At 39.2% G+C, this 23,255-nt stretch overlaps 1 protein-coding gene across 1 annotated transcript in view; it reads right to left on the bottom strand.

Moving 5' to 3' along the window:
• Positions 1 to 4,787: 4,787 nt before the first annotated feature.
• The window catches only part of rhbdl1 (rhomboid, veinlet-like 1 (Drosophila)), an 88,331-nt gene continuing 69,863 nt past the window's right edge, over positions 4,788 to 23,255 (bottom strand). Inside the window, exons 6-8 of the mRNA XM_041816366.1 lie at positions 13,485 to 13,585; positions 8,919 to 8,979; positions 4,788 to 5,059 (exon numbers count right to left, since the gene is read on the bottom strand). Of these exons, the coding sequence (XP_041672300.1) occupies positions 4,788 to 5,059; positions 8,919 to 8,979; positions 13,485 to 13,585 (434 nt within the window). The remainder of the gene's footprint in view (positions 5,060 to 8,918; positions 8,980 to 13,484; positions 13,586 to 23,255) is intronic.

Below are 23,255 nucleotides of genomic sequence, written 5' to 3'. Positions count from 1 at the left end.
GAAATTTCAAAATTTCTTGGGCTGCAAGTGTGACTACAAACAGAAGAACTATATAGGAAAAAAAAGGGAAAGTCCACCTCTGGTGAGTGTAAAGAGGGTGTTAACTTCTATAATCTGTGACTTTATAGGTTTGAATATACTTGGTAAGGAATAATAATAAAAAAAATAATAAAAAGTAAGAAAATAATAAATGGTACATGGCGATAAATCCTCTGGCGTTAGTGAGCTGGATCACAGTAACAACTGCTTTACAATAGCTAAGTAAGTCTCAAGTGAGGTTGCCAACTGTCCCGTATAAGCCAGAACATCCCGTGTTTTGAGCTGTCCCAAGTGGGACACCCCTTATCCCATATTTGACATTGCTTCTCTGTAATTACTGGATGATATTTTACTGATCCTAGACCAGATGAGCAGAGCCAGTGGTCTATCAAGGACTGATCATGTCCATCAAGTGACACCTGTTATCCAATCATAGCCCCCTTACTGCATCAGAAGCCCCAAATCCCGCTGAAATACGTTTTTCTTATAGATGGTCTTGACAAATGTGGAAAAAAATGGATGGACCATCAAAAAAGAAAAGACTTTGCTGCACTTTGTGCCATCAGGAGTTATTAATAGTCCATAGAGGTGAGCAGGTGCTAACACAGCATGATGCTACAGAGATTTACAAGAAGACCAAGCTAGCAAAATTTGCAAGTAATATGAGTAAATTTTTCGTTCAGAAAATGATGAAATGCGTCGAGTAATGCATATATATGAACCGCACCTGATGCAGGTGCAGCACAGAGCTGATTGTGTGAGCTAGGACTCGTCATGTGTAGGGACTTAAAAAAAAAAAAAAAACTGCCTAAAGCTTATAAAAGCAGCAAGGATTGTTCATGGAAAAGTGATTTTGAGTCCCACCTTTCTTTTAGATGAGAAATCCATTCAGTTTTTTTGTAAGGCTGTAAATTGCAATTTATTTTATCATTAACTATTAAGTTCTATTAGGTGGCTCTTAAAAGTCCAGCACCATCTCAGATGTTAATGAGGGGGTGAATTTGATGACATTTTCATCCTTATATGAGAGAATTTGAACATTTTGATCAAAGTTATATTCACTTTCTTCAATAAAAAGTGTCCTCAGATGGAGGTGTGTGGTATCATTTGTCAGTCTAGTGGGGAAAAGGGAGGTCTATTGATATTGATATGAAATGACATAATAATAATAGAGTTTTAATTTATTACTGATTAAATATGCATGTCTGGCTTATCCAATAAATTCACACATAACAGCTACACTGCTGCACCACTGTTTGGTACTGACAAAGTTGGCAACCCTACTCTCAAGGGACTCAAAAGACAAACAATTATTAACACTGGTTAGCACAGATTGTTTGTGATGATATCAGAGTGAAAATAAGCCTGCAAATAAAAAAAGCTGACTGAGGAGATACGCTCACATTATGTTTTGAGGAAGATGAATTCTTCAGCAGCGCAATGATGATTGATGAGCAAGAGCCGCTCATCAAGGGGGATAAAGGGGAGAGCTTTCATGGGCCCAGGCAAAATTAAGGGGCCCATAGAGGTCAGCAAAACATGCCCATTGTAAACTTAAACTGTGATAACCACATTTAATTTTTATCTAAATAATAACCACCCTTATCAAGGCAACAAATGTTTTTTTATTCGTTTGTGCTACAGTATAAAGCCTTCTTAAAAATGTCAACCCATTTTCTTACGGCAGAATGAAAAAATAGGCAGAAAAGATGGTGAAATGGATTTAAAAAGAGCAGAAATAAGTTTAAAGCAGCAAAGATATGTTTGAAGTGGCAAAAAAGGGGTATGGCAAATAGTGAAAATTGGTAAAAATAAAAATAAAAAATGGTGAGAATAAAAATGTTAAAAATGTTAATTTGGCTACACAGGTGGTAAAGTAGTGGAATAAAAAAAATGGTAGAAATTTGATTTTAAAAGTAGCAGAAATGGGATAACCATTGTAATAATGGTCGTTAAATGTGGTGAAAAGTAATCAACAGAAGCAACAATGGGCAAAAAGTAGCAAAAATGGATAAAGTGGCAAAAATTGCCAGAAAAAAATGGTGGAAATGGTTTAAAAGTAACAGAAATAAGTTAAAAGTGCACAAAATTGATCATAGAAGTGGCAAAAAAAAGTTAACGGTGGCAATAATGAAAATATGGTTAAAATATGTTTAGAAGGGCAAACAGGGTAGGACATAAAGTGAAATATGGATAAAACTGGCAAAAATCGGCATAAAAAGTGGTTAAAAGGGGTCAATAGAGGCATTAATGGGTCAAACGAGGTAACAACTGGCAGAAAGAAGCAAAAATTGGTTCAAAGTTAAAAGTGGCAAAAAATAGAAAGGCAACAATGGGCAGAAAAAGGTAGTGAAAAGGGGATAAAAGTAGCAAAAATGGGTGTAAGAGAGGTGAAAGGGAATTTTAGAAATAGCAAAAATGGGTTCACATTGACAAAAATGGGTGAGAAAAAAAGTGATGAAAAGGGGCTGAAGTGTGACGAAAATTAGTATAAAGTGGCAAAAATTAGTTAAATGGGCGGGAAAAGTGATTAAAAAGTGACACAAATTAATATTTTGAACATCAGAGCCCAATAACAGTTTGACAAACTTCTCAGCTCCAAAATGAGGTAAGTGTTAGCCAGAACCCTGCTAGCATCAATGCTACTGATCCAACACACAGGCATTGACATAATCAATAAATCACTACTGGGAAGGGCCCATTCTGCGGGTTTGTCAGGGTCCCAGCCAAATCTGTGGGCAGGCCTGAGGCGGAGTGAAAGTCATCATCATCATCATGATGAAAAACAAGAATGGAACAGGGAAGAGCAGTGTGTCGATAAGGTGACAGGTAAACAGACTTGTGGACAGATCTCGGCGTTGACCCGGGACACTGTTAGCTATTTGTGCTGTGGAGGAGGTGGTGGCAATGGTCAAATAAAGGCTGAGCTGTCTTGTTCATACTAAAGAGCTCTGTTGTGATGTTTTCTTTATATTAATCGGTTTAATAACCCTTTAATTTCTTGTTTTTTCATTCAGAGCTGGGTTTTGAAATACTGATGAACAGTACAATGTCAAATCCATAATCCCCCCCATCCAACTGGGCAATCTCATGGCTATAAGCAAATATGTGAGACACAAAGATTTCAGAGGCAGCTTGTTAAAATTTTCCAGAAATTTTCAGGAGTGCATGTGTGAAAACGTCTGTTGAGTTTTTTTCAGAGGATCAAAGCCATACAAGAGTTTCAGAAGAACAATCATAGCATTAATTTTGCACCATTTGAAGTTTTTCCCTCCTTGGAGAGGAAAAATACAAATAAATATACTCTCAGGTTATGAACATACAATATACACATCCACTATCAAATGAAAACAGGGACAACTTAATAACACTCTTCTTCTTTTTTTCTTTATAGGTACATTCCTTTACAAAAGTATACAGTCCCTAAGATGAGAAACTGAGGTATAGACCGGGCCCGACAGAGAGGCCCCAATGCCCTCTGGGACATGTGATGACACATCCGCGCCCTCCCCAGTTCAGTCTGTCGGAGCGAGAACAGGCAGAAGCCAGTGTGGGTGTTAGTGTGAGGATTTGTGTTCTCCTTGGTTTGTCGACCTCCAGGATCAGGCAGTGTCAAAGACAAACAGGAGGAGTTTGTGTTTGTGTGTCCTCGTCTCGCTGAGAGCCACAGAGCATGACATGGCGTAATTTACAACGGTGCGCCTAGCGAAGTTAGCGTTTGACACAACGACAGGAGGAGTTCGCTCGCTCGCTCGCTCGAGGGATGACCGTCCAGGAAATGTCAAGCTGTTACTCTCTCCTTCTGTCACGTTTGTTTCCCGTCAACATCTCATCTGTGATTTTAGATTCTCTATCCACAGTGTAGGTTTTATGTCACATAAATAATGAACGAAAAGTGATGTAGGCTGATGCTGAAGCGAAAATGACAGCTAACTTTAGAATCCACAAACAGCCTGGATATAAAACTTTTTCTTTCATTTTTCTTGCAGAGACAGGGTTTCTTTTTCCATTTACTCTCTGGGGGAAAAGATTGTGACTGATGTTTAATCATCTACTAAGCAGCAGAAAACATTCTCTTAGCTTCTTTTCTTTTGGCTTTTCAATTAGTGTGGCAGCAATCCTGCAAAAAGCCTCAGTGCTTCTGTGTCTAGTTTATTGCTGCAGCTTTAACTTTGGGGCTTGGTTTACTCTGCATAAGTGCCTTAAGAAAAAACAATAAAATCCTGTTTGTTTAAGGGGCATCACTGCAGAAGACTGGGGAATATCTCTTAGTTATTCTTATAACCTCTGCAGGATAAAATCCCTTTTATTCCACCAGAAGCATGTGCCATTACATCCTCTGTTTTGATACATGTATGCAAGATGCATTCAGACATGACAGATGTTTTACGAAAAAAAGAGCACAATGGCTAAATGCTGACTGATAGGTAAGTGCTGGTAATGTAGATGAGCCTCTAAATTTATGTATAAAAAGATATAATGCTCCTCAACATGGATCTGAGGAGTGTTCACCTGTACTTGTTGCTACGTTAATCCCTCTTTAATAAAAGAGACGTATTTCTTTGATTTGCAAAGTATCTGTAAAAAAGGACTCTTGGTCGATTTCTAGTTTTGTATCACTTCATTTGGGTCTAACTTGAGAGGAAATGTTAACTACGGTAAAAAGGGGGGCTTCTGTTTGAGTCAGTGTGTATGTGGGGGAGGACCTGGTAGGGAGGAAGTGGAGGGAGAGGGAGGGGGGGCCTTCATCAGGGAGGAGGGGGTATCTGCACCCCCAGCAGCTCGTACGCAAAGATGTTCCAGAAGATGGCGAAGAGGAGGAAGGTGATGAAGGAGAAGACGATGACCCACCAGGAGCACTGTTTCTGAAGGCTCTCCTCATAGCTGCGCAGGATCAGCAGCCCCATGCTGATGCCGACCACGGCCCCCGACAGGTGAGCCATGAAGCTGGGCTGGGGTCCCGAGGAGGGCAGGGGTGGTGAGAAGCGGAGCCAGACCGCACGGCCCACTTCTGAACTCACTGTGGAGGACAAAAGAGGAATGAAACCTTAAAAATCAGCTCAGAGGAGGGCTGACTGATTGTTTTTTAACTTTAGCTTGTTAGTTTTGTTGTGAACGTTTAATCTTTGAAATGGCTTAGTTTTAACTTAATTATTGGTGTGTGTTAGTTTACTTAATTAGTGCTGTGCAGTCCATTTTAGGGATGATAGATAGCTTAGATAGCTTCTCTTTCTGCACTAAAAATCATGATATAAAACAGAGAAAAATCAAGCTGAATAAATGTAGTGCCATTTTGTGAACATATTATCAGGGGAATAAAAGAACACATTACATTTACTTATACCACTGTAATCAAGTATTTTTGTGTATTTGTATTGTATTCACCCCTGAGTCAGAGTGAAGATTTGAGCAAAGTTTGAAGACAGATGGAGAGACGGACAACCTGCAAACCTTTATGTCTCAGTCCCAGCTGTCTCTGATATAGAGGCACAGAAAAATCTTTTCCTTTATAACCTTTAAATTGGCACCAGTAAATCCGAAGGTAGAAAAAAGCTAGACTGATCTTTGTCAGACATATCAACATGTTGTCAAAGCATAATTGTATCCAGAGGGGTCTGGCTGCAGACCGCAGAGCTCAGACCTCTCATAGACCACTACAGTGAGACTCCGCCTCTGTCAGAACAGAAGGGACATCTTTTGCTTGTAAAACATTTTAGAACATTTCTTTGAATTTAATTTTATTCCTAAGCAAAGTCTGGCCATTACATTCATGAAATAACCACAATGCAAACATAACAGACTACGCTAGGTTTCATAAATAAAACTGAAAAAAATTGGCAGTCTAATTCCAGGATTAAATTAATTAGTAAGACCTGTTTTAGAAGTCTTTACGCAAGTGGTGGCTCATTTTAGATTTAGCTAAAGTTAACATAGATTCATTAACTGTGTAGTCAGCATTACAACATAAGCTCATGACTACCACAGCTTTAGCTAAAGTCATCCAAATTTCACATAACTACTTCTAAAATATGTCCTTATGTAGCACAATCTAATGTAGCTAAGATAGCTTAATTTGCTTTAACTGCATTAGTTATGTAGTTACTTTCCTACATAGCTAGCACAGCTAACGTAGCTTTGCTAACTTTCAATTTCATAATAGTAGCTATATTAGCTAAGGAGCTACGTTACTTTCGAAGCTTACATAGCTAATGTAGCTTTATTAGCTTTAGACTTAGCTGCGTTAGCTGAGTTAACATGTTTTCATGGAGGACAAGCTTTTTTCCTGTTAGGTCTCCTTTAATAGATTTTTTCTGTTTTAAATTTTATAACCGTAGAGGTTGCTGTCTCTCATGGAGTTACACAACTAATGTGAAGCTGCTCCATTCGTCCATAGACTGAAGAAGAAATAGTTCGTCCTCTGCCCAGCTGTGCTCTTGTAGTTTTCTGTCTCTGCCCAGGTGAGCTTACATCATTCATATGTTTGTGTTTTCTAACAGCTCACTCAATATTCAGTGTTATTTCCTCAAAAAACTCTATTAAGTTATCTCAAAGGATTCTCTTTGTTTTATGTTGCTACCAAGTGGCAACCTTCAGTCCTGAAAAATGAAGCCGACGTGGAAGTGCTAAATATTGCAATACCGTGAGTGTCCACTTGAGGCTGGCTGCAGGAACACTGAAAGTCATGTACACTACACATGTTAAAAGCTGTTTTTTTTTTTTTTTTTAACACAGGAAATAAACTGGTTTACAGCCTGGTTCAAGAAATCAAATGTGTCTCATTAGCTAATGCCTTCATGTCCTCTCACTGATTGGCATGTCTAATTTCAATGGCAGATAGCTTGACAAGCAGTCTGCCATTAGGTTGATCCAAAGTTCGGTTGAGAAAGCGATTTCAGTATGGAGGCTGCCACGGATTGGCCTCAAACGCTGTCTGAGTTCGCCTATTGTAAGCAGCAGCTGATGTCACACAGGCTTTGTCCAACTCTTTTTACAGTCTATGGTTGCTACTCAGGGTTAAACTGTTGGCCATATTGCTCAACTGCCCCCACAACTGGCGGTGATATCGCAGCATTGCATCCATATCTTTAAGCTTTGAGAAAAAAGACGAAAAACGGATAAAATGAATGCAGAGAGGTCTGTCCGTATGCATTTCAAAAGTACAGCATAAATGAGGCTTTATCAAACATTTTGTTATCAGGTTTTGCAGGTCAGGTTTAGACTTTTAACTTTTGTTAGTCTAACCCTTATCTTAACCATATCAGAAGTTTAATCTGTATCTAATTTAAAGGTTTTAGTGTGTATTTCTGTTCTGCAGAGGGGTGTATCAACATAGTGGTCTACAAGGGGTATGTATCCCTAGTTCATTTTCCATTATACTGTACAATATGGGGCACTTGTCAGGGGTGGGACCCAACAGGACCAGAGAAATTACTGCAAAAAAACTCAAAATGGGGCACAGATGCTCCAGTGAACAGCCCAGGTTTAAGTCCGGCCTGTACCCATTTTCTTGTCCCTGTTTCTGAATCTATCTAATATCATATCTCTACATTAAAGGCATAAGAAGCCTCAAAATCATAAAAAAAAACTCAAAACATTACATCTTTAAAGATATATTGAAAATAAAAGAGACATCCACAACCCCAGCAAATGAAGAACTATTAAGCTCTTGCCATCTGCATGAAATCATTTACAATATGAAAACTAAGATATTTTATTTACTTTTAGAAACAGAAAGTTTCAGTTTAGTAACACTTTCTATAAAGCCTTGCTTATCTTTTAATTTTAGTTCAGAAAAATCTAGTTTTCAATATTTTATTTGAATCTATGATCAATCTAACCATCTTCATTTATTTATGTGACATACATAAAGTGAAGCCCTTTCCAAATATGTTCTAACTTTTTAGAAATAAACTATAACTCTGACTTAGATGCATGCTGCAAGCTGAAAAGGTTTCAAGATTAATCTCACTGACTGTACGATGGTCTGTGGTGGCTGAGATGTTACTCAGGGACAGTAAGGCTGAAATAAAGACAGATATTTCTGATGTAGTTTCGAGAGGATACCATGGCATGGAGAGCCTCTACTTTAGGTATCAAAGAAGAAGCTCTGCTCATTTATTTGATTTCTTCATGTGTTTTGAAAGATAATGTGGCTAAAGATTTGCAGTGTGAAACTAGTAGCTCTCAGATGACAAAAGGCTGGAGACTGCTGTGTGTATACACTAAGAAAAAGTGCAGAGCCTCCAAGATGAGCTCTAAAGTGGTTAGGAGCATCAAGTTTTTATAGAAGTTTTCTGCAGCCACAGAAAAGGTCACATGAGGATATAAACAAATCTCGACACAAAAATAAGCTTTAAATCTCATTTGCCAAGGTTTGTAAGGCAGACACTCAGCAGCTGCTGTTTAAAACCAGAGCAAATGTTGATTCAGTCTTCACAGTTTTGTTTTAAAAATGCTGTATTCTCTGTTTGTGAAACGCTGAGGAGAGACATCAGATTCCAGCAGAGACTCAGCGCTCGCTCAGTTCGGGGGCGTCAGGCTCGGGACAGATGGAGCGAGCATATTGCTCACTAATGAAAGTGGCAGTGTATCGGCCCTCGCGCGGAGGAAAAGGACAAGTACTATGACTCAAATGATATGACAACAAAGCAACACGTCCAATCAGAGAGGCTCTCACCATGAGCAATTAACAGAGATGGTTTTTGGCTGCTGCTCTGCTGTAAGAGCTTTATAAACGCCACTTAGATGATAAACGCTCTGCTTTGTGAACAGGTGTGCAGACATTAAAGATGCTTAGCATTTAACACTGCCTGTTCACTGATTTTACTATAAATTTAACATGTTTTAAACAGCAGGGAGATTCAATCTGAAGAACTTACTGCACACAAGTGCCAGGATCATGCGGAGCAGCTTGTATGGACATCGCATCCCGGCCCAGTTCTGCAACAGAAAGTGACTCGTCAGCACAAACAATCACGACACTAACAAGTATTATATACGAGGATAACAGTATGGGGAGGAAAAGCCTCACTTTCTACCCTCTAGATGTTTTTAAACCTGAAAGAAAGACAATACGGATCTATCTGAGAGAGAAAGCAGCACTTACAGACGTGATTATACACCTGGATGCTCTCCAGTTCATGGTTCCAACCCAGTAGCACTCTATTAATTAGGGCTAAGGTAATTTGACAGACGGGGAAAATGGGCCAATAACAGGCCCTTTTGATTCTCCAGGGGGGGAAGAACAATGCCGTCCTGACTCAGAGTAACATGTTTACTCCCCAGGATGAAAAATGGGTCCAATCACATCAGTGTTTAAGTTTCTAGCTGTGGGAATAAGACTGTTAGAGCAGATCTACCCCCTACTAAAGAGAAAAAGCAAAATCCATGCAAAATTAAAGGCACAGTAAAAATAAAACCTGCAGTGACCATGAGGCTAAAATATAAAGTGAGGGGTGGCAGTGCCTGCAATGTTTCAGTATTTCTATGAATAAATGATTAATGGCATGGCCAAAGGGGGTCAAAAAAGAAGGAGGAGGAGGAAAAGGAGGTCTGATCTCTGTGTGATGTGATTCTCCTGCTTTCTGATGGGTGTAATTTTTTATGACATGCCTGTGCCCTTGTCAGATGAAACAGGATATTTTTGACTGAAGAAAAGCCAAAGATCTTGCAATCACACTGCTGACAGTGCAGTAAAGCCATGCAGAGTGAGGGCGGGTTATCTGTGAGAAAAAGTTTCTGCTGTTTGGAAGGAACTTAATGATATAATTAAAAGTGAAACTCCCCTGGTGTCAGCTGAGAAAAAAGTCGTGTAAATGTCTGTATTTGAAAATGAGCACAGTTTTTATATCCCTGCCCACATTATTATAATCCATACACCAGTGGCAGACTCCAGATGTTTAAGAAGCAGGGGCAGAAATGAGTAGTTTTAATGTTAAGAAACTTTGGTGAACACTAAATGTTTTTATTTAGTGATTAAGACTATGACATCACTGTAATCAAAAAAGGGGAGAAATTATTGACCATTTAACTTATTTCACAAAAATACACAGGTGGGCAAAGGAGGGGGGTGTGGGAGTGTGTGAAAATAAACTAAAGAGGATTATGGCGGTACAGTGCGTTTTCTCTGCACAAATTGTGTACATTTAAAGGCACTGAAATGGATACTTTGTCTAATTTTGTCATTTCTGAGAGCACAAAAGATGGCGATTTGTATTTTTTCCCCTTTTAGAAGTCACCAAGGAGGTCAATTTTGTCCTTTTAAGACAACAAAGGGGGGCACTTAGCCTTTTTATCCATTTTGAGGGCACTTACGAGGTCTTTGTCAAATGTTTTCATTCATAGGGCACTAAAATGGGCATTGTCAAATTTTGTCCACTTTGAGGGCTCTGAAGATGGCTATTTGTAGAAATGTCCCTTTAAAAGGGCAATAAAGAAGGCCCCTTTGTACTTACGTGGTAAGTAGAAAGGAGCCCCCCCCAACTCAGTGCCGTGCATGATTTGTTTTCTAGGCACTGCTTCATAAATTGGTATACTGTGCTAATAGATTTATCAACTGTTGGCACAAAATCATAAACATGATTTTTTAAATCAAAGAACAAGGAATGGACCATTTCCATTGTACCCACATATGCCAAGTGAATGCAACAAGATAAATAGCATAATGAATGCAACATTACTCATTTTTTTAAATCCACACCCACACATGACCAACAAGCTGGCATGGATCATGAATATTTGGGCACTGAATAGTAAACATAATGTACAAATTTACACATAAACTCTATTTTTATTAGTTGACAACATGGGGGCTCCATACTTAGACGAAGCCCTGTATATTAAGACATATCAGCCTTATGACCTGAGTGTTGTACAAGGAAACATGTTAGATTTCTACATTCTGAGAAATTTTCATTGGATTCAAATGTAGGCTGCCATATTGTGCAATGCACTCTGGGAAGTGATGATTGATCTGGGTGCAATCAGAGAGATGTGGGAAGGAGAACAATCAGCCTCATTCACCAATATCTTCTTACATTATTGTGTAAATTTTTTCTTAAAAAAGTTTCAAACAGGAATCTATGTCAGGTTCTGCTGATCTGTTCACAGGATCGAGAAGAAAAGTAACAAGATGTTTGTAATGTCCAAATCACAGACTAGACTCTGAGTAACGGAAATACTTTGGTCTAAATGCTCCAAAGGAAACCTAAAAAGGCTGATTTTATGATGAATTCACTGTCAGTGGTAGATATTATGAATCAGATTATATGACTGGTTCATGTAGCATTGGTCTGAGGAGCAACATGCATCGGGCTGTTATAACATAAAAGGTCTAAATCTGGAGTGTTTGCCATTTTCCTAAATGAATATGACTTTATGGAGTCCTACATTTATTCCAAAAACTGTCAGCATGTCATTTAAAACATTTGATCACTACTGGTTGGTCCTGTCCTGATTTAATCCCTCATTATAAAAAAATTTGATTCCAAACTAATATCAACTAGATTGGCTTACATACAATTTAATTTTATGTCAACAAGAAGTGCAATTATGGTCTCGGTCACTTACGTTTAAACGGGACATTGTTTATAAATCCTTTAGCATATGTAACTCCAGCTCTTGTCAAATTGTAAAAATTCCTCTCATAACAATAAAACAGATTCTCTGTAACCGAACATTTAATTCTAATCTGGATACAGGCTGTCCTATTACATGAGAAGTCGGCATTTTTAGTCTTGGTGCAGTGCTAAAAGGCATCAAATATACGCATAGAGATGGCCCCATTCATGACATGCATGGATGTCAGGGACATTCAGAGTGAACGGACATGCAGGAGAACGACTGTTGAGGCTCAGACATGTGCTTAAAAGTCAAGTTTTCACTCAGCAGGTGAGGGTTTATAGCAGTTTGAGCAGTAATAGTGCAGCAGTCTGGAATAAATCTCCGCAGGATCCTCCTCTCCCTCTCTTTTCTCTCACTCATCTCCTCTCTGGACTCGGTGCACTGATCCCAGGCCAAGTGAAATAAGGATTAGATCAGATTTTGTGAACAGGTTGCCATTGTAAAGCCATAAACAGTCATGCTGAATGTATACTTATAAAGAATATTCCAGTCTTGTAGATTTAGCATCAGTGGGTCTTAAAAATGTTAAAAATCTGAAAAAAAAAATTGCCATATGAAACAAGGACAGCATATTTATGCCTAACCTGTTTAGATTACTTGCAAGTAGCCGTCTAAAGTAGCTAATATACCCTTGTGTGTGTGTTTATATATAAGGTATAAAAAAAGACATTTAAAGGGTTAAAATCCCCCCAAATTCAATATTTGGTAGTTTTTGCCATGCCAGGAGTTGATGAAAATAACCAACTGAAAACATAGGGGAAATATTCTTATGTAATTTCTTGATAAATGTTCACATTGGAAATTTTTTTCCTGAATGGCCTATTAGGGTAGTAAATTTGAATGGTACCAGAGGGTTAATATCAGGTCTCCTTTTAACAAATATTTAAAATGTTTGGACAAGTTTAGTGTCAAAAGTTGAATTTCCAAGATGTTTTTTTTTTCTGGAGCTGCCACACTCTCAAAGAGTCACATCCTGAGCTCAAGTAGAGCCTCAAACTTCACTCAACCTAAAAATGTCTCCCTAGCAAACACAGACGATGATGCTTGATGGCAGATGGCCTGGGAACATACGGGATCAAGACTGGACAAGACTTCCTTGTGAGCTTGAAAAAAACCTAATCAGAGGAGAGCTAAGACGTCCCTTGAAGGATTTCCCAACAACAAGAGCAACAAGCCAAATAAGCTGTCTGTTAGCCGCTCGGAGCATACTGTTACTGAGTCTGTGCTCTGGGTCTGTCACTGTACTCTGATTTCTATCCCTGTTGGCGTCTCTGCTGCCCAGTGAGTGGCGGCCACATTAGTTAAAGTGATTCATCAGATGTAACACTGCCGGAGAACGTGGAAGGCATTTCACGCTGAGGCCTTATAATGAAAACACAAATAAGGGCAGAAATTAGCAAACAAAGTGCATCATGCGAGTTCACTGCTTTTTCTTCCCAAAGAGCACAAATAAAAATAATTATAACAAATAGTATCAGAGCATGGAAACTCCCTCAACTCACATGGAGCGATAAAAACAATAAGAACAGTGCATAAATGTTATGGCTTATCTTAATAAGATACCAGAGGAAATCTCATCAGCATGCCTATATAAAGAGGTCGCATGGGAAATTTAGTGGAAGTTTCCCAAAAACTTCTAAGCAATAAAAAACAAGAATCACATTAAAGTGATCCAACTGTGGCAGGAAATAAATTTTTGGTGAAGAATAAAAGTAAAAAGAAGAGGAGGGATAGGAGGTCCGTCTCACATCATGCAGAGAGATCTGACATTTCTTCTCTAGTGAAAAATCAGGTCTAACAATGGAAGTGATGATGGCGGTTACCATGACAACGTTGGCCAGATGCGCTGAGCACAGAGCGTAGACCCCCCCTGAGCCCCCCACCACAGGAGCGCGCATGTCGGTGATGGACACTGTCAGGGAGCCTGCAGAGAGAGAGCGAGAGAGAGAGATGGACATCATTTAAGAGCAGAAGGAGAAACAAAGAGAGAGTCAGATTAGTCATCACACAGCAGCACGAGTCACCTTCCTCTCAGCGCTTTATTTTTTAAATATGTCTGAGTATTAAACCACGGAAACACTGCTACATCAGCTGACCTTCACATGCCCTTTAATTTTACACCCAGATTACATTACACATGCATTCTTTACTACAGACAAAGCTGCTGAGGACACACCTGTATTTAAACACTAACAGCTGACTATATGAAGATGGCAAGTCTCCTCTAATGAGTATTATCTAATCAGCCCTCTGATTGTTCTGCTGATCTACCAATCAGAGAGCCTTCTCTCATAGCAACTGTTGCTGGGCTACTTCTGCTGGGCTGCTTCTGGTAAGACAAACTTTTGCCCTGGTCAAGTCTCTTAAGTGCAAACACAAGATGAACTATATGGACAAAAATATTTGGCCATTTCAACATTACAGGCACTGTAATGAGACTGCATTCAAATACATGTACTTTCATATGGAGTTGCCCCCCGCTTTTGCAGCTATTACAGCTTCCACTCTTCTTGGGGAGGCTTTCTACAGGATTTTTCAGTTTTTTTGTGGGAATTTGTGCCCATCCATTTATGAGGTCAGGCACTGGTGTTGGGCGAGAATGCCTGGCTCACAATCTCCATTCCAGGGTTCTGTTAAGTTCCTCCACAGCAAACTCATCCAACCATGTCTTTATAGTTCTTGCTTTGTGCACTTGAGCACAGTCATGTTGGAATAGGAAAGGGCATTCCCAAATTGTTGCCACGACTTGGAAGCGTAGCTTTGTCTGCGCCATGGTCCAGGGTCGGTGTGTTTCACACCCCTCCATTTCATGCTGATGCCATGGAAAGCCATTTCATGAAGCTCAAGCCACAAAGTTTTTGTGCTTACATTAATGCCAGTGGAAGTTTAGCTATCAAATCAGCAGAGCAATAGCAACTTTTATGCAGCATGTGCTTTAGCAGTAGTTGACCCATCTCTGATTTTACGTGGCCTTCTACTTTGTGGCTGAGTTGCTGTTACTCCTAAATGCTTCCAATTTCTAATATATGACTTCATACACCTGTAGCTACGGGTCTGGTTAAAACACCTGAATTCAATAAAGTGTGGACAAATGCTTTGGCCTGTATTGTGTATGTACAAGAAGCACTCAGTAAAGAAATCTCTGGCTGCAATTAAGCTCTTAATACTGACCCCCACAAATCAACAGTGCAGAATGACTGACACTAAGAAGGCAGCCCTTCACCAGGGTTTTCAACCCCCCCACTGCTGTTGTTTTGTTCAGTTAATCCCATGACACCTCCAGAGGACTAAACAGTGATCCAACAGCCCACCATGACATCATGGAGACATTCATTATCTTACCGTCCCTACCACATGGCCATCACAGCCCAAACATCAACACCACCTTCAACAGACCCACGTTCTGTACATGCAAACTCCAGGTGGTGACAGTGCTGCCATGGCACCACTTATAATTTCAACTTCAAAAAGACAACTACTCCTGGTGCCGGCATTACACATGAGACTGTGAAGAGAACACAAGATAAGTGTGAAATGAGAGCTTAGCAGGAGGGTGAGGGAAGAGGAGGCAGGGTAAGGTGCCCTGAGTAACCTTGTATTTCTAGCAATGTGAGCTGAATGTAACGATGATTTATTCTGTACCATTAGCTAATCAGAATTAACACTGACTTTGTTACAGCTGGTCTAATAAGGCAGATCAGAATGTAAAATATATCTCTTTTGCAAACAGTCTCTATGGGACTCCAAATTATTATCTTTGTGTTTATTCTTTCACTAAAGCCAAGTTATAGAAGAATCAAATCAATTAGATATAAATAAAAGTTAGTGAAATAGCAGAGTATTTTCAGTTGTTTCAATTGGTAGCCAAGTGTGTCTAAACAAAGAACAGGAACCAAAGAGCAGTGTTATTGACAAAGGATGCACTGGATTTTCTAAGTGGAAGCTGCAGTCATAAAAGTCTATCCCAGAGTGAACTCTGATATAAGCAAGGATGAATGAGAGGATGAACCTTTTGAGGACAATAATTTTCTTTTATTCATACCAAAGATTCTTCTTTTTGACTTTTATTATCTTTGATTTGACCTTATTTCTGACCAGGAAACACTTTCTGAGATTAAAAATCTCTTTTTCATTAAGCTAAGACAGGCAAAAACACAGTTAGATATGTTTTTTGACAGTCAACAAGCAGCCACACATGCCAACATGATACAAAATACATGGCTATGAAACAATAAAGACATAGAATGACAAGTAAGCTGCAGGTATTTATCAAATCAACCACAATCATGGATATATCAGACATCCACAGCCAAATGTTCCTGCCTCCACGTCATTCAAATTATCTTAAAAGCATCTAATAAATATTTAAAAAGTTACAGCTCTTTTTGTAATCAACTCCAAAATTAAATATTTTCCTTAGATCAGCCATGATCTTTGAAACAGTGTAAGAAAAAGTCCTGAAACCAAAGTTTAAAATTCCTACAATCTTCTGTCTGATGTAGACAAAAAAAGCAGACCAAAAATAGATAATAAACAAGAAAACACTGTGCATGGACAAGTTAGACTATCAATATTCATAGGGGATACATAATCTGAGATCTGTGATTTGGACAGTGGCCAAGAAAATACACAAGGAACGATCATACTGAATCATCTTTTTCATGGACTGTCCCACAGCTATATATACCAGCAATTCCAGTCTGACTAACTGAAGTTTGATAAGGCCACTTTTGTGATATCCCCACACTTTAGTTTTACAGGCAGCCCCCTTTAGCAGTAACACTTTTTTTGACATTTCACATCACTTGTACAGTTTCATTTCCTTCTTAAAATAGTTCGCTATGACAAACAAGCATACCTTGTCTAAATTACTGTGAAGCATAAAATCTACTTGAAATTTAACATGGCAACAACAAAGCCCAATCTGCAGTGATTTTATATGATTGACAACCAGCTAAATTCTTTAAAGATGTTTTAACTTAAACTTGCTTGTTTTAAAGGTCACATATTTTACCTTTAATACAAGTTTATATTGGTCTCAGAGGTCCCCAAACATGCCTGTGAAGTTTGTTGCTTAAAAAAAAACTCCAGTACTGGATTTTGCATGTCTAAAAAGCCTCTGTTTCATCTCTGTTCAGATTGAGCTGTTTCTGTGTCTGTGGCTTTAAATATTAATGAGCTGTCTGACTCCGCCCCTGACCATGCCCCTCTCAGGAAATGGATGTGGCTCTCCTGAACTTCCTCTAAGCTGGCAGCTGAGAGGAGGATCAGGAGAGGAGGGTGGAACTTTCTTCCAAGCGAGGAGGGCCAACCAAACCTGGGGGCGGTGCTAACTCCCCACATGACATCATGAGGGGAAAATCTGAGAACGGCTTGTTCAGCTAACATTTTCTGATTCTTGGGGGGATTGTAGACAGGCCAGGGGCCTAATATGAGACCTCTAAGTCCATGGTGAGTAGAACACATGAATGTGACCTTGAGTGAGGCAAAGTGCGCAAGTGCTGCGTTTAAGTGCAAATGCTCTTCTTCTTTGGTGCTGGTCACAAGACAATGTTACAGACACATCATGCCACCTTTATGAACATTCAACATTCATTCTCATTTTTTATGTGTTTCATTTGAATTCACTTTCTATTAGAAAAAAGAATGTTGGTTTTACTCGTGCTATGAATAAAGATTGAAAATATGTTTAGAGCATATAGAACACGTAACTCAAAGAAATATCAGAGGCAGGGAGTATGTAAAGGGTGTATGTGAGGAAACAATTCAAGTGTGACCAAAAAAATGCCAACAACAAAGTATAATAAATATACAGTATAACCATCCGCTGTTTAGAAGTGTTAAAGCTGCATTAAGATGTGATACAGAATGCAGCACAGCGCACCTTCTGCTTCATTCAATGCGTAAAAAGGGGTCGCAGTGACATGGGGAAGTAGGACAGAATCCCAAGCAGCAGAAATCCCGGCGCCAGTTGCTTGAGAGGACGCGTCAGCCACTGTTAATTATGCAAATGAGCTGATAAGGGAAGCGGAGAGGGCTGATAAAACAAAACAAGCTCCTTTTTAATCACAGTCTGGGATTGCTGGAGTTGTGATCTCAGATCTATAATGCATGTTGTTACATTCATATTCTGTGTGGTGTGTGTGTGCAGACGGAGTAAACATCATCTTAAAGAACGCCTCGTCAGCCCATGGTGGCACTGACGATCGCAGGGAGACAGATGGTAATCAGAGCGCGGCTCTCACTCATTCATCTCTCTTCGCATAGACACCTATAGGCTATTTTACCGGGATTTATGGGCCATGTGAAGGTTGGTGCTTCAGCTAAAGATTTGAGAAGATTCACAGTGGCCCATTTTCACTAGGTCCACAAAATTGCAATTACACAGCATCGCACAGAGTGAGTGGTCTCTGATCTCTTCAAAGTGAAAGGAAAAATTGAATTGGAGCAACTTCAAGAGCATCTACATCTGAGTTTTCTTTCCAGAGCTTCACAACTTCTCTGCACTTCATTTATTATTTCAGTTCAGTGTAGCTGGGAGACGTATGTATGAAATATTGATAGAATGACTTAAGACATATTATTCGGGGTTTTACTTATGGTAATGCTAGGCCTTTGCCTCAATGTGATCTTTTGCTGCTCTTAAAGATTCAGTACCATTAAGTGATACATTTTTTTTGAAATGATGTATTTCTTTTTTTTCCTACTGAGTGATCACAACTCTCATCTCCAACAGAAATCTTAACTTGGATATTGATGTTTTTCACCCAACGTGGATATTTGCCAACATCTCTAAGTCTATCGATTTAAAGTCAATTCTTTTCAGACCCACTTTTTATCCTTTTCAAACAAAAATACTTCAGGCTAAAAGTGTTTGAACAGTTGAAGGTATACTTTAAGGACCACATTCAGGCTTATGCCCCAAAACCATATAACTCTAGCTGATATCAAAATTGCAAGCTCTCCTGTTATTATCAAAATAAAATATCTTTAACATTAATACAGAATTATTTTCTATATAGTCGACATTTTCAAATTCCTCTGTGCTAGCAATAGCCAAGGCCAGAGGAACGTTTTTGTTGTCTGTCCAGGCTATTTTTCTAAACATATTAGCTCAGCTGTTCCGACAGTATTCCAAGGCCACTCTTAGCATCAACCTGAAAGGCCCTTTTTTAAGATTTATTTTTGGGCTTTTATTCCTCTAATGACAGTGGAGGACAGTGGATAGAATAGGAAACAAGGATGAAAGAGTTGAGGAGAGACATGCAGGAAAGTGCCACAGGCCAGATTTGAACAAGGGCTGAATATGTACATGGGGCCCACCTTAAACTTGTAGGCCATCTGCGCCCCCAGAAAGGCCATTTTTAACAGCTTTTCTCCCTTGTTGAGTAAAATTCATCCTTGAAAGGAAAACAGTGGTTTACTGTTGAATAAATAAAACCCTATGGTGCTGGCAGAGTAGGCGAATCGCATTTTAATTGGTTACAGTTAGATCTCTCCAGAATTATAAGTCAGTTAAACAAATCAGTCATTTTCATCAGTTCAAGTCCACAACCCCGGTCTGAACTGTACCAGTACCGCCTACTGAATGCTGTCCTTTTACTAAAACTGAACATAAGATGCAGGTGCCACACAGCAAACCAATGTTTCCTTTTTTGCAGATAAATGTAACACATCCAGAGATAAAAGATGTTTAAAAGTGCAGATGCCTCCTGTGCTTGTGCTGCTCCAGGCTCCCAAAATGCTTTGCGCATAGCTCACATCCACTGGAGGAACAAGCTAGAATACTCTGCCCTTGAAAACAGCTTTTCTCCTTAAATCTGAGACAGTCATTCATGAATTGACAACAGTGGTAAGTACACATACAGTGTATTCAGAAAGTATTCAAACCCCCTTAATTTTTTCAATTTTGTTATGCTGCAGCCTGAGGCTACTGTCTAAAAAATACAGTGCTTAAGAAACTTATCAGACCACCCTAACCCTAACCAAAGTAAGGTTTATGCCACAGCTGCCCTAAATTAACAGCATTGGTAATTAGCAAAATCATTTTTTATGTTTCTGCAATGGTTAATACACCAATATGTAGAAGCTCTTTGACCCAAATGATGTTTTTAATGCTAAAATATAATTACTATTGTTATCCATGAATTTTCAAATGTACTGATTTACAAAAAAACTGAAAAAAATAGTAAAGCACATTATTATTTCTTGATTAATATGTCAAACTATAGTTATTTACTTGCATTCTTGAACAGAAAAAGGAGTTTTAGTGGTTGAATGTTATGCTTGATTCATTTCTGACTTCTCAGAGAAGCCCAGTGAGCTGGCTCAAATTTGGGTGAATTCAGTTTGAAATTCCTCTTTCCTGTTCAAAATAGTAAAACGTGGAGAGCTCACTGAAAATGAAAGAGTCCGCATTAAAGCACTTCATGATGCTGGATGGTCTCTGAGACAAATATGACAGGTGGTCTAATAAATTTGTTAAGCACTGTCCATTTTTTATTCTCATTAATCAACACTCAGTACCCCATATAGACAAAGGGAATACAGAATTTTTTAAATTTGTGCAAATTTTTTACAACGAAAAACTGAAATATCATGATGACATATTTAGACCCTTTGCAACAACACTTGAAATTTAGCTTAGACGCCTCCAGTTTTTTTGGATCTTTGCTGAGATAAGAGCAAAACACATGAAGCCTTCTTGGCTTGGCAAAGGCTTTGTTGCAAATTCCAAGTTGGCTTTCATGTGTTTTGCACTGATGTGAGGCTTTTGTCCATAGCCACTCTGTGGAGATAGAACACTTTCTCCCATTTCCACATAGGATCTCTGGAGCTCTGTCAGAGGGATCATCAGATTCCTGGTGACCTCTCTCACTAAACCTTTCTTGGAAGAGTCCTGGTTGTGCCGAATTTCTTCCATTTAAGAATTATGAAGGTCACTGTGCTCTTGGGAACAATGATTGCTTCAGAAATTTTTTGTATCCTTCCCCAGATTTGTGCCGAGCAACAATCCTGTCTCTGAGCTCTGCAGGCCTTCCTTTGACCTCATATCTTGGTTTTTGCTCTGATATGCATTGTCATTGTCTGTACAGAAGTGAGTCTTTCTAAATCTTGTCAAGTCAATTTTATTTACCACAGGTGAACTGATCAAGGTGGAGAAACGTCTCAGCAAAGATCAAGAGAAATGGGAGGCACCTGAACTAAATATGAAGTGTTTTTGCCAAGGGTCTGAATACTTATGTCAATGTGATATTTCAGTTTTCTATTTCTAGTAAAGTTGCAAAAAAAATCTAAAATTCTGTGTTTGCTTTGTCATGATGGGGTACTGTGTAGATAATTGAGAAAACATTTTTTTTGACTGTAGCGTCATAACAAAATTGAGAAAGTGAAGGGGGTATGAATACTTTCTGAATGTACTGTAACTGAGTAAGGTTTTTAAGGCAACAGAAGTGTGTGAAGCAGGATGCTTAGTCACATTTCCACTTGTATGTGTTCACTGGGGCTGAATGTTAATGCAGTCATCTGCAACTAGTCACCTCTGTAGCTGTGTTTGATGGCTACTGCCTTGCTGCCACATTGCTCTTTAAACAAATATAAACAACAGTAAACCAATAGCACCATTAGCATCCCATACAGCCTGGTTAAGCACAATTTTTATTAAGTAAATGGGAACAAAGTTGTCCAACGGCTGTGTCAGGTTGAACTTTGATATAACTGTAGGGTTGAGTGACAACATTCAGCACAGGAATGCAGACATTAACCTGCAAAGAGGACTGAAGGTGAGTGGTGCAAGCACTGCTATATTAGCTACATTCCATATTGTTTACCAAATGCAGTTTTTAAAAAAAGTGCAGGATTTTGACCTTTTTCTGTCTGTTTTCTTGACTTTAGACTAGTTAAAGTAATTTCTATTTCATTTAATGGGAAATGATTGACCTACAGGAAAATCACTAGAACAGAGTCTGTAGGCAACAAGGATAGGTAGAGCTTTGCAGCGTGTCTGTACTCAATCTGGACATGTCTAGAAAGGCCGGAATGGGGCAGGGGTATCCCTCATGGGGGGGGTTCTTGGGCGACATAATATGCAGGCGATAGTAGAGCATTAGGGTGGTCCATCATAAGTAAGCAGCACAAAGTATGAACTGGAGCTAGCAATAGAATGGCAGCCTCTGGTAATAGTCATGCTGCCTTATGAAGCATTTTTTGATGTATCCCACGAAGTAAGCCTTTTTATAGCAATCATAAACATGAAACAGCAGCTCTGTCAAAGGGGCGGTCTTCACAAGAAACAGACTGTTATAATAATCAAAATGACTCTGGCTTTGAAAACTGTAAATACTCATCTGAAAGTAAATATATGCCATAGGAGTAGTTATTTTTTAATCAATGTAGACTTTTCAATTTCAAAATTTTGACATATTTTACCTTTAAGGGATATCCTTTGTGGGTTCCATGTACTTTCCTTACATTAAACATAACGACTCGATCAAACGTAATCGAACACGTCTCTGTAGCAGACACTTGTCAGAGGTGTGACATCACCATCTGTAGATGTCTAAGAGGAGACAACCTGAGACCTCCGGCTCAGAGGAAGAGACGGGCTCCACGGGGAGGAAACAAACTGCTCTCTCCTCCTGCTCGCTCTGCTTCTGTAAGAGAGCTCCCAAATACAGCGTGAATATTAAACAGGCCTGTCATGTAGGCTCTCCTGCTTAGGGGGGATTTGAGATTTAGGATCCTCGCACTCAGCACGAGCTGAGTCGTGAGGTGTGCGATTATTTCAGCACCGAGCTGACACTTCCCGTCTACTGCACAGATTATTTACTGTAACCATCCTGAACTCATCATCGACATACTCTAATCTTTTGTGAGCTTGGAACACTTACCAGCTCTCTGCAGTGAAGACAGTAAAGATGATGTGTTTTTTGTTGAGTAGAAGTCAACTACACACTCAGGGCTATACTCTTTCTACTGCAGTATAATCCCCAGTGCAGTCTCTGTCACACCACACTAGCGACACTATTACTGTTACTCCAGGCTGCCCTTAAGCTATGGGTCAACTTTGTATTTTCACTCTCTATGGGATAAGGTGCAGACAAGGGATGCTAAGCTGATCCAAGGCCAGGCTTGACAGTGCCTAAGGCTGTGCCTCTGTGAAGCCACTCTAGCAGAGGCTGCACCAGAGCACAGTAACTGTAGCAATAAAAAAAAACAATCCTCTAATCCTTGGAAAATAAGCCTCTGCACAAACAAGTACAAACCTGATGCCTCTTCCTGTCTGCTTTCTAGCCTTTGTTTAAATACTTGATGATTGATCTTGTTTACCATGAACATTACAGTTCTAAAAGCTTCTGTGAGGAACTTACAAAGTGGTACCTCTTATTGTTTGCTGATTTTGTAATCCAGACAAATAGATTTATTGATTTCTGACTGTAAAATTTTATCCAGCTATTTTTAACACTAAATTGAATCCAGGCTTTGGCTGTAGCAGAACTACAAATAGTGATGTTAGCAGTTTAAATACATTTTTTCACTTGCTTTGTGGCAGTATTATTGTTGTCTGAATCAAAAAGCTTTTCAATAGCCAAGCT

This window comes from Cheilinus undulatus, linkage group 20 (genome assembly GCF_018320785.1).
Source record: "Cheilinus undulatus linkage group 20, ASM1832078v1, whole genome shotgun sequence".
In the NCBI taxonomy this organism is placed as follows: domain Eukaryota; kingdom Metazoa; phylum Chordata; class Actinopteri; order Labriformes; family Labridae; genus Cheilinus; species Cheilinus undulatus.
The sequence above is the reverse complement of the archived record's forward strand: the minus strand, read 5'-3'. Positions and strand labels throughout refer to the sequence as shown.